Here is a 12,428-nt window from a genome sequence, read left to right as displayed (position 1 = left end):
AGCATAAATCACCTCTTACTCCTTCTGCCTTCAGTCCATCTGTGTTGTACACAGTGTAACAGGATTACATGACATGGTTTAAGACGGCCCGTAAGGTAATCTGCTTACTTTCACCTCCAGCTCCTTGTTTATTTGGTGGGAAAACGATTCACGTGTTTCCCATCCATGCTGAGAAACACTGAACCCATCTCTGGGGACACCATGCAAACTACTCTCTGTTAGCGTATACATTACTGGAACATGTGTGGTGTATATATAGCATGTGTCCCTGCTGGCTAAACAAACCTTTGTGATGGGAGAGGAACGAGGCTGAGTAGATTCCTGTGAGCGATTACGTCTGCGTCTCTCTGAGCGGCCGCTCTCATGGAGAATCACGACGGACCAGCAGAGCTAACAGATACACATCCACATTCCACTAAAGTTCCCATGAGCCCCCGGGGGAGAAAACTGAATCATGTTGAGAACCGAGTTATGTAACTGTTGAAATGGACTCATCATGAGGGGTCGTGTTAAGCAGAAAGGTTTAAGTGGAGGTGTGCGTTTCATGTACAAGGCCCTCGATTACAAACAGGCTGTGTTTGGGCGCGTGTGCGTGTGCATGCGTCCGTCCATTAGCGTAGAACTTGTTGTATAAGCCCCAGATAACGCAGCCCAAAAGACAGGCCTGCTGGACGGTGATGGCAGGTTGGGTATTGGATATTCATTTAAGAGTTAGACAAGATTGGTCAACACTCTCATATTTGTCCCTAAAATATGACGCTGTAGTTAGCTTAGCTTAGCATAAAGACCAGGAGCCGAGTGCACCAGCTGGGAGTAAAATAATAACGTCTGACTGAGCTACGGCCGGCTTCATGATTCAGATTTACACCGAGTGCACCGAGCCTAACTGACTCGTCGTTGCTGCGTCCGGTCTCATGATGCGCGTCCATGTGAACACTCGCAAAGCGGTGACTGTTGCCAAGCAACACACGGCTCCACTCTCTTACTTCTCCCATCATTTCTTATACAGAAGATATGAAAAACACAAAACTGTAATCAATAATGATAAGCATGCTGCTGACCGATGAACATTAATCATGTCTCTCTCGTTGCTTTGAAAGGCCCCACTGGCATCAAATCTGAGCTCAATCAGCACCTGCGGGGCGTGGACAGCGCCGCGTGTCATGCTGTAGCTGAGAGCGAACAGAACTCGTTTGCCAACCCACTGTCTGATCACGGATGACTCTCTCGTTTTAAAGACGCTCTGTCGTTGTGATTTTCTTTTAGGTTTTGTGATCATCACGTTTAGCGTTTGTTTTATCTCGGACACCAATCTGACTTTCTAAACTTACGGCTGCTCCATCCTAGGAGTAAAAGATACACCGTCGCTACTTTCAGCTCTAAGCCAGATGTAACGTTACACCCAGCTGTCCTCCCATCTGGTGCACTCGGCTCCAGAAGCAGCTGGAACAGCCTTTGGTTTGCTGATAGATAACAAATAAGCCCCCCGGCAGCTCAGAAGTTCAGTATTAAAAACAGGAAACCAAATAAAAATCGAAGCATATTTTTCTTCCAGATCTCACGTCTCCGTTCCTTCACACCATTGTCATTTTTCTTTTTGAGATTAGCTCCACGTCTACTTTATTTTTTAGCTTTCTATCAGTGAATGTAAACAAAAGGAGGCTGCATTTCTTATTGGTGTTTGGCAAGACAGTTGAGAGGTTCATGCAGCCACTAACTGGACTGGAGTTAAAGGGGGGGTGGATTTATTCCAGGCAAGCGCAGAAGAGGAATATGTGGTGGAGGTAGTCTGGTCATCAGAGCTGGTTTGGGGAGTGTGGGGTGAAAATATGAAAAATGTTCTATTATATTTGTTCTGATGCACTGTATCTATCTGCCAATCAAAACGTGTGTTAATGATTTCGTCCAGGCACTGAAATCTGGACACAGGTAATAAAAGAGCGGCTTTCAAGTACGACTGAACTTTGTGTGTTTGTCACAAAGACAGTTGGAAAAAATCGGATTGTTTAGGAACATAATATCACTAGCTTCCAGTCTGTGCTAAGCTAAGCTAACGAGCTACAGGCTGTTTTCTACCTTCTCATCTTAATGGATCATGAATGGAGCATTGTGGTTGATCAGGCTGGAACAGGACTCAGTGACCATGCTCATAAAATATTCTATTCAATTAATCAATGCAATTATATCGTTATTTTTCAGAGGTTGGATGCCAAACATGCACATTCACATTAAAAACACAGACGAGTAATGACATGACAAAGTATTTATTTGTTCTGAAGAAGAGCCCCGAGGACGTGTCAGTGATCAGAGTTAGAAGTTCACAGGTTTGTGTAACCAGCCACAAAAACAAGAAGTTACCGTCAATGAGGAGGTCGGGATTTTACCATGTTTCATGTTGCCTCACTCGTCTGTCTGACGTGAGCTTCTTTTAATCCCCCGTTTTTATCGATCAGGGATGTAAATGTGCATTTCTTACATTATCTGGGCGTCTCACATCGATATTTCTCCCTTCTCTTCTGCACTCTTTGCTTCATGGTTTCTTCATAGTTTACATTGTGTGCATGCGAGCTTCATCGCCAGGCATGTCAATGTAGGGCAGAACCTGGGTGTAAGCCACAGCGGCACTTTGCTTGGCAGTGAAATAGCTTCCTTCATGCACAGACAGGCATGTTGAAATAATGAGACAATGAGGTGTTTATTCATCGTCAGCTCCTGTCGTTGTTACGCCGTGGATTTGTCACAGCTTGCCCTGAATGTGTGCCAATACGTCTCCTGATTCTTCCAGTGTTTCCAATACGCACCGGCCGACTTTAAATGTGTGTTTCCAGCACAAAGTTTTTAAGCCTAATAACACAAATTGAAGACAACAGAGAGTTTTATTGTGGAGCACAGAGGGTAAATTCTCACATCGAGCTGCTCCTGTGTCTCTGCAGGTCGGGGGATAAAGGTGGAGTCGATCCTGAAGGACGACGAGATGCTGACGTCGTTCCTGCTGAGAGACGTTCCTCTGACAGGCCCCGTGGTGAATCAGCTCATCCATGCCCAAATAAGGCCTGAACAGGTACTCAAGCACACACACACACACACACACACACACACACACACACACACACATGATGGGGGTTAATATCAAAGGAGAGACTGTGTAGCTTTTCATCATCATTTCTGAGACATTACTGAAAAATACGAATGATTATTATGATAATCTACATATTTGTGTAGCGACACTCGTATAAAATAATGCAGCGTCAGTGCTTTTCAATGAGGAGTATAAAAGTATAATTGGAGTACATTAATATTGGAAGATAAAACTCAGCTCATAAACTAATAATAGAGTTAAAAATGTGACTGATCAGTAAAATACATTAAAATACATTTTTAGTGTCAGAGACTCAAACAGAGCAGAGAGGAACTGTTATCACCTGCTCGTCATGAACAAAGGATCTTACACACCTCTACAGATGTGAACAACACGTCTTTGTTAGGAGCAGCGAGTGTTCAACAGGTGAAGACTTGTCTCTCTGTTGTGTCTCTGGGAACATGTTTCATGTGTGATGAGGTGACTTCAGGTATGTTGGATACATCGGATGCTGCTGTGTGTATGGCTGACAAACAGCTGGATGAAATCTCCCTGTGGCAATCTCCACACAGACAAACACACGGTTTATCCAGACACGCCTCTCCTGCTCCTGCAGTTTCGATCGTTCGTTGAATCACTAATATCACCTGTGTGTGAAACCAGCAGGCAGGTATACTTCAGGCCCTGTAACGGTGTGGTTGGATGTTGCCCCTGGGGGTGGGAATCCTGTCTTCATGTAAAGAACAAATGAGTCATCAACTGTGAAAGAGCCGTTCCTAAATATACACGGTGCTCGTCTTATAGTCGTTACAACTTGCAAAGTTGTGCAATATTTTAAGTGGTGATATCGGATCCTTATAAACATGCAGACGAAGTACAAAGCTTTTTTATGTTAATGATCAAGGTAATAGTGTGGTGCAGTGGTTAGCGCTGTCACCTCGTGGTTCGAGTCCCGGTTCAGACGTAGTGGGCCTTCCTGTGGCTTCCTCCCACAGACCAAAGTAATGCTCGTTAGGTTCATTGGTGACTCTAAATTGTCTGTAGGTGTGGGTGTGAGCGTGAAAGCTTGTCTGTCTCTGCGTGTCAGCCCTGTGATTGACAGGTGACCTGTCCAGGTGTAACCCCACCTCTCGCCCAATAACAACAGATAAGTGGTATAGCTAATGGATGGATGGATACTAGTGTGATAAAAATGATTGTTTTTTCAGTCCACACTGGTGGTGCTGGTGTTGGGCAGTCAGCAGTATCAGTAGGACGTTTGTTAAAGCAAAGATGAAAGCTTCATCATTTCTCCCAGCTGCAGACGGCCCTGTATAACCTTTATGTACAGGTTGCATTGATGCATGTCAGAGAACAATGGTTCACACGCGTTTGCATTCAGTCGAGTTAGACTATAAAGACTAACATATTAAGTTGAGGCTCCTGCACACTGTGGCTGTGCAGAAAGAAGGTCAGTCCGGTTCGCGGCTCCTTCAGTCCGCAGGTCAAAGTGACTTTGAGGAAGACATTGATTACACCTGAAGGCTGTGCCACTAACGTGTGAGAGTGTGTGTGAGTGTGCATGAGATTAGACATCTTCAAGAGTAGGATGTGACCTAATGCGATTGATTGAATGATGGCCGCTATCAAAGTGCAGTCCGCCATTTCATTGCCTCTTCATGCCCGAAACGCCTGTTCCTGCACTGTGTAAGCTGGGATAAGTATATATCTGAAGTGCTTGTTTGAAACCATCCTGACCCACCTTCACTTTCTCTTCTCCAGTTTGCCTTTGGGGTCCCAGACTTTCATCTAAAGGATGTCGCGTGCAGCCTGACCCTGCTGGAGCGGTTCCTCATCTTCCCCAGCCGCCGAGGACTCTACGCTGTTCGAAACGCCATGTGCATCCTCCCCGCACAGCGACTGCAAGTCATCGAGGACAAGTTCTACGCCAATGTCGACTTCTTCAAGCTCTTCCGGCTGGTCAGTGTGGCTGGGATTAAGAGGGCTGATACGGATGTTAGTATTATAGGATTAAAAAGCTGTTCTTATCGACGGTATAAATAACAACAAAGGTAAACATAGCGACTATCTTAGCTAAATAAAACCCTCAATAGTTACCCCCTGTAGATCGTGGAAATGTGCCGAGGCTCATTGCTAAAACTTACTGCCAAGTTTTGGAGTTGCTGCAGGAGATTGCTTCAACCGGCAGCCCCGAAATTGGCTATAATGTCTGCAATGTAATCTATGAGGGAAATCCACCCAATCAAAGGCTCAGATTGTTATTCTAAGTGTGTGACAACATGACAGAAAGGATCCCTACAGAGATAGACCTTTTTGTTACAGAGGAAGATGATTGTTTTGTCTCTCTTTAAAGCCACCAGACTCCATTAAAGAAAACAGAAATTTAACAATGCAGAACTTTGGAGTTTAATGCCTTGATTACTAAGTTAGTTTGTGGTTTTGTTTGACTTTGATGCTTCAAATGGTTAGTTGGAAGTCCAACACAGTATTTATGTAACACACATCAGCCCAAACAAACTAACCGATTGAGGCAGCAGTAGATCAGCAGCTCCTGTGTTCTGTCAGGTAAAATCAGTGTTTTTCTGAATGGAGTCTGGTGTGTGTGCAGAGAGCGATGTAACGCCTGTCTGTGGTTAAAACAATCATCTTCCTCTGTAACAAAAAGGTCTATCTCTGTAGGGATCCTTTCTGTCATGTTGTCACACACTTAGAATAACAATCTGAGCCTGTCAGTGGAAACAACAAGAACTTTTAGTGGACGACCTTTGACCCATCAAGGATTATGTTGCAGCCATTAGTCGGCTGAAGCAATCGACTGGAGCACTTTTTTGTGCACCCTATTAGTCATTTAGTGTAAAAGAAAAACAAATTCTCTATTCTGGCTTTATTAAATGCTCCACATTTACACACTTCCTGTCGCTGTCATCAGTGGCAGTAAGACTTCTTTAGGCCGTCCATTTGTGGTCTGACTGTATGAAACTTATAGAAACATCATATTACATGATGATAGTTTGGCAGACTGAATCATGGAGTTTGTGCGTCCTTAGAGGACAGTATCGAGCTGTTTGGGATTTTGCCAAGTTAATTCGCTTATTTACAATGAAGTTCAGTGGCAGTTCACAGAAGGCTGAGCCAACAGCTGGCTCAAGGTCTTTAGGTTAAGCTGGCATGGGGCTGGAGAGTATTTGGCAGGATGTATGACAAGATATTTAAGATGTATTTAAGTGTATACGTCTACTTTACAAGTTCATTAGTTCAGAGATGTTATTGTTTGTGTTAGTTTTATTGGAATTTGAAAATGGCACGTTTGTCAGGTAGCCTATTAAGGCTGATATGATATTAAATGCTCTACATGTATTTTACTGCACTCTCCTGTTTGCAGCCTTTGTCTGACCTGATACCAACAGTTTGTACTAAATCACATCTGGATCAAAACCTGACTAGTTCACACAGGCCTGTCACTCAGCAGGTTTGAAGCCAGGAGCAACAGATGAGCAGATGTTATATTTTTATAAGAGTCTGACTCACAGGGTGGGACTGATGTTTCTCAGGGGAATGTAAGAGTGATTTAAAGTAAATAAACTGCTGATACTTCATCATCCAAAGCACATATGTTACTGTACTTATAAATATGTTCCCTCCAAAAATAGCGAAGTCTTTAAAAAGCTTGCTGCAGCTCTGTCGACATGCTTCAGGGGTTAGCGGGAGACAGACGACTGTGAAACACTCGTACGTGTTAGCTGAGCTGACTTTTCCTCTGTCTGTAATTAGCTTAGTGCAGAGAGATCACAGGGCACTAAGAGTAAACACACTGCAACAATGGCAGCGCCCGTCCTCCTGCTCATCCAGGCTCAGTCAGATGAGACTGAGTTGAGTGTTTGGTTGTCCGTCTGTCTCTGATTGTGCTAAAGCAGCTAAGCTAACTGCTTTTCACCATCATTTACTGTGTTTTACAGTCTAAGCTTGGTTTAAATGTCGGCACTGAGCTTTCTTTTATTACAGCTCAGGTTAGAATATTACTACCTGATAATGTTACTACTAGGATCAGATGTGATTCTCTGTGCGGTCAGAAAAGATATCCTCTACTGGTTTGGAGGTTTGGGGGTTTTGTCCTCTAGAAGTCTCTCTGTGTGCTCTCTGCTCTCTGAATATGTGAAGGGGAAGGATGTCTTCTCTGGCAGCTCTGTGTCTTGGCCTCGTGCTGCTTCCTTTAGTCTATTGTGTGTGAACTGGCTGGAGGATCTCTGTAAACCAGCAGATCCTCAAGAGACAGCAGCACCAGCAGATATAAAGGATATGCTTTATCCATTGTATCAGATATAAATGATAAAACACATGAATGATGATGGTAGGTTTTTCACACTGGTTGTCTAAAACATGTTATCTATAGATCCATCTACGATACGATACGATACGATATGATGCGATACGATACAATGTGATACGCTACGCTACGCTACGCTACGATGCGATGCGATACGATGTGATACGCTACGCTACGATGCGATGCGATACAATACGATACGATACGATACGATACGCTACGCTACGCTACGCTACGCTACACTACGCTACGATATGATACGATGTGATACGATACGCTACGCTACGATGCGATGCGATACAATACGATACGATACGATACGATACGCTACGCTACGATATGATACGATGTGATACGATACGATGTGATACGATACGATACGATACGATACGATACGATACGATGTGATACGATACGATACGATACGATGTGATACGATACGATGTGATACGATACGATACGATACGATACGATGTGATACGATACGATACGATGTGATACGATACGATACGATACGATACGCTACGCTACGATACGATACGCTACGATAGGATACGCTACGATACGATGTGATACGATACGATAGTAAGAAGTTAGTACTACTAATACATTAAAAAGGTACCAATAAAACTGCAACACATATGTAACCAGAGTAGCAGAACAATCACCACCATGAACTACAAATATTGCACATGTACCACATAAAACACAAGACTGATAAGTGGTAAGAGGTAAAAGCACCATTGCACAGCTCCTCCAGTGACTGCATAAGATTTTGATTCAGGTGGACGTATTTTTATCTTGTTTTGAGAGACAGAAATAAACCCGGTCCTTCTTGCTCCATCCTTTAGTCACACAGAAACTGGCTTAGAGGAAATATGATGTTCCTTTTGAGTAATAGAATGCTGCACATTGACCTGAAAGTGTTTGCACTCAGTAAAAGTGAAAAACATGCTGAACTTTTCATATCAAGATGATGTATTTGTGTTTCTTTCCAGCTTCCTCTGGAGCTGGACAAACACTCTGAAGGGATCGACATCCGCTCCTGGGTTCGTGTCGTCTCTTCGGCCTCGGACAAACTGAGAGAGGTAAGACTCGTGGCCCACTCAGCCACAGAGCAGCTCCATTCAAAAGTTCACCGCCTGCTAATTTTAGCCGCCAGGAAACAGTTGCTTCCTCCTGCCTGAGTTTTTACGCAAACACAGACAGCAGGGGGATATCGTTCGGTGCGTATGAGGAAGGCTAAATGTAGCACAAGCCTCGTTAGCTTCAAAAACAGATACATCATCATTATGGGAGCAGCCCTGTGGAAAACACAGTGAGGCTGCAGGAGCAGGTGAAGCTGCACACATGGACAAGGTTCAACAGATGTGATGGTTTCAGTGTGAGCTGAGTCACTGCTACATGAGTTATATGTAATGCATACATTACCGTGTCTGTAGCAACTCTGCCTTATGTAACAGTGTATGATGTTTTATTTATGCAGCTGCGTCCCTGTAATGTGTGGTCGACCTGTGTGAAACATTAAGTGTAGGTGTGTCGTAGTATCACTCTGTGTTTGTTGTGGATGTTTCCATGGGACATGTAGTGTAGCTGACATCCTGTTGGCAAGACACTCTTCTCTGTCTCAAGGACAGACGGTCTGATGTCGCGACGGACGACAGGAAGACAGGAAGACAGGGAGACACTCTTTATGCCTCTTTATATATCGAAGGGGGAAGATTTCAAAGATCTTTTGCAAAATTGAAAAATATCCTGAAAACTCCCCAAAAAAAGATAAAACAGAAATAAATCTTGAGGAAGAATGGTGTCATCCTCCTGTGAAACGTGTCTCAGGAGTCAGAGGGAGCTTTTGTATTCTGAAATGTGCTTCAAGGCTACCAGACTCCATCGAAAAAAAACAGTAATTTTAAGATATTTCTGGTGGAGCACTGCCTTGATCGGTTACTTTATTTGTTTACTTGAGGGACTTTGGAGTTTTAAAGGCTTAAAATTCTGCAGGACATTTTTGTTGCGCAAAATTAGGACTCAAAGGATTTACCTTAAAAGAAAAAAAACCTAAAAACTGTTTGAGCAAAGATGTTAGAACAAAAATAAATCTTAAGGAAGAATAGTGACTTCTTTTAAAAACCCCAAATATCAAACATGTCAACTTCTAAGGAGTTAAAGGGGAGTTTTTGTTCTTTTACATGTGTTGTTTTTTGTTTTGTAATTCTTATTTTGAACATGCAACAGTCACACTGCTGATTTCAAAGCCACCGGACTCCATTGAATAAAACTGTAATTTTAAGGAGGTCTAGCACTGCCTTGATCGGTATAGTTTAAATGCAGCTGAAATATTTTGTTACTAAAAATTACAACTCAAAAGATTTACCTCAAAAGAAACAGGCTGCAGATTCAAACACATGCACAAGTGCAAAAAAATGTGATGGAAACAAAAAACGTGCTGCAAAAACAAACTCATTAACAGGAAACACACTGCACATGCACGACACACAACACCTGCAAAATAAAAACGCTAAATGTCCAAAGTACAGTTTTGTATTCTCTTATCAATGAACCAGATTTTTCAGTGTAGCTGCTCAGTGTTTGTACTGATAGATTAAATAAAGGGATCCCTGCCCATCAAAGCTTATAGGACTTCTATTTAAAGACGCCTGGTCACCCAGTATAAGTCTCTGAATCACCATCGTCGACTCATGAACACAGTTTTACCATTAAATAGCTGTTGTGTCACATATAAACGCTCCCTTCTTTCCCTCCTCAGTTGTACCAGAGGAGCAGCTCCAGGGAGCTCCTGCAGGTGCTGACTCCTCTCCTCCAGAACAACCTGTCCTTCAGGCAGGTGATGGCCGCCGCCTCCAGCCTTGTCTGTGGTTACTCTGAGGGCGCCTTCTCCAGAGTCACCTCCTTCAACTGGTACGAGGACAATAACTACAAAGCCTTCCTGGGCATCAGCAGCGGCGGGACACAGGGACACTACACCTACGACAACAGCACCAGTGAGTTCATGTTAGAGATGTTACAGCAGGTCTTGTTCCATCTCAAGGCTTTACTGTAAAATGAAAGGCCTTCTTCTTTAGACTACAACAATGCATTCATTTGCTATATTATATATCTCCATTTTATCATAAATGTGACCATTAACCTGCCCTGTAGCTCCTTTCTGCAATGATCTGATGGAAGAACTGGAGTCCAACCCTGCCACCAGGATCGTGTGGAACTCTGTGAAGCCGATGCTGATGGGACAGATCCTCTTTGCCCCCGACTCGCCCGCTGTCAGGCAGATCATACGGAACGTAAGCAGCATTGAACTGACGCATATAGAGCTAGCATGGGTTAACAATCAATTTTAGATTGTGGAAATTAAAGTCTTGATCTTGTTTATCAAGGATTCTAATGAGTTTTGTGTTTATTTGGTATAAACAGCAGCAGAGCTGGGTCGCCGTGCTGGTCGAATGAACAAACACAGACAAACGTAGCATCAACAACAACAAAAAGATGGAGACATAATAATTGTGTTGCTCTTCTGTTGACATGCAGACTCTTGGTTTCCTCTGGCACAAGCGGGCCTGCTGCAGTTAACAATGCGTTGTAGGGGATCAGCTTCCCTGGTGTCATGTCCAGCCCTTTGTGCTCAGATGTAGATACGTGCTGGTCAAAGCCCCTCAGGGGGGCAGCAGTCATGGATGGCTCGGTTGCAATGGAAGAGCACAAGCTGATCGGCTGTGGTGACTACCACACAGTCTCCTGGCGCCATGGCTTTCTCTGTGTTATGTAAGCAGCAAGAGTCGGCCCTTAAAGATGTGTGATCACACACACACACACACACACACACACACACACACACACACACACACACACACACACACACACACACACTGGTGTTTCCTCTTCCCTGACCTTTACTGCCCTCTTTGTTTTCCTCCTTCCTCAGATTGGGATCTTAATTGCGCTGAGAGAGTAATGACTAAAGGGTTAATCTGTTACTTTTAAAGACAGAAACTGGACCTCTGCAGGCTCTTTGTTTTCTTTATTTTAGAGGAAACATTAAACTATTTGTGACTGATGCAGATCTTACCTGTACCCTGCCCTCACTGCTCTTTCACTCCCGACACTGAGCAGATAAATTCCCCTCACAGGCCACATCATTCACATTTGCATAAAAGCGTCACATGTGCCTGATTGAAGCTCGTCCACTAAAAGTTCTTGTTGTTTCCACTGACAGGCTCAGATTGTTCTTCTAAGTGTGTGACAACATGACAGAAAGGATCCCTACAGAGATAGACCTTTTTGTTACAGAGGAAGATGATTGTTTTAACCACACACAGACGTTACATCGCTCTCTGCAAACACACCAGACTCCATTCATAAAGACAGTCATTTTACCTCACACAGGTTGTTTGTCTACTGATGTCTAAATCAGTCACATTTCTGTTATTGTGTTATTGCATATATTGCACACATGGATTTAATCTAACCTTTAAAGCACCAAAGTCACAACAAACTAACAAATAAAGAAATCAGGAGACCAGCCGATCTGTGTTCTGCAAAGTTAAATCAACGTTTTTTTCAATGGAGTTTGGTGGCTTTGAAGAAAGCGATGTAACGTGTGTTTCTGGTTTAAACAAACAGGATCCTAACTTTACAAAAGTCCCAAAGATTGCTCTGCCATTATTAGGGCCCATTTTGTGGCTGATCAGCTCATCAGACACCAGACACCTGAAGTTACATATGTCTCACAGGTGACATATTCGTGATGCGGTTTAACCTTTATCAGCCAGCTTGCTTCAGCGGTCACTTTGTTGCAACATACATGGGTGCATGCTACGTTAGGCACCACATCTTGGCCAAATGCAAGAGCCCTTGATTGACCCCTGGAAGAATTCACCTTAAAGAACCCCCCCTCCTCGTCCTGCCTGCTGTTTCAAACTGCCCCGGGGAATGAGGAAGCGCTCACTTGTGGGAACCTGACTGGGATTCACTGGGCAGGCTGAATGCATTCGGCCAGTTGTCACCAACGGC

General features: G+C 43.6%; 1 protein-coding gene across 1 annotated transcript in view; it reads left to right on the top strand.

Moving 5' to 3' along the window:
- The window catches only part of abca4a (ATP-binding cassette, sub-family A (ABC1), member 4a), a 38,104-nt gene that overhangs the window by 3,387 nt on the left and 22,289 nt on the right, over window positions 1-12,428 (top strand). The window contains exons 5-9 of the mRNA XM_069667215.1: window positions 2,934-3,061; window positions 4,841-5,038; window positions 8,402-8,491; window positions 10,171-10,405; window positions 10,563-10,702. Coding sequence (XP_069523316.1) covers window positions 2,934-3,061; window positions 4,841-5,038; window positions 8,402-8,491; window positions 10,171-10,405; window positions 10,563-10,702 — 791 coding nt within the window. The remainder of the gene's footprint in view (window positions 1-2,933; window positions 3,062-4,840; window positions 5,039-8,401; window positions 8,492-10,170; window positions 10,406-10,562; window positions 10,703-12,428) is intronic.

The sequence above is a fragment of the Semicossyphus pulcher genome, unplaced genomic scaffold (genome assembly GCF_022749685.1).
Source record: "Semicossyphus pulcher isolate SPU_LCO1_2020_fin unplaced genomic scaffold, fSemPul1.0.p SCAF_18, whole genome shotgun sequence".
NCBI classification, from domain to species: Eukaryota; Metazoa; Chordata; class Actinopteri; order Labriformes; family Labridae; genus Semicossyphus; species Semicossyphus pulcher.
Note: the sequence above shows the minus strand (reverse complement) of the source record. Positions and strands in the feature narration are given on the sequence as shown.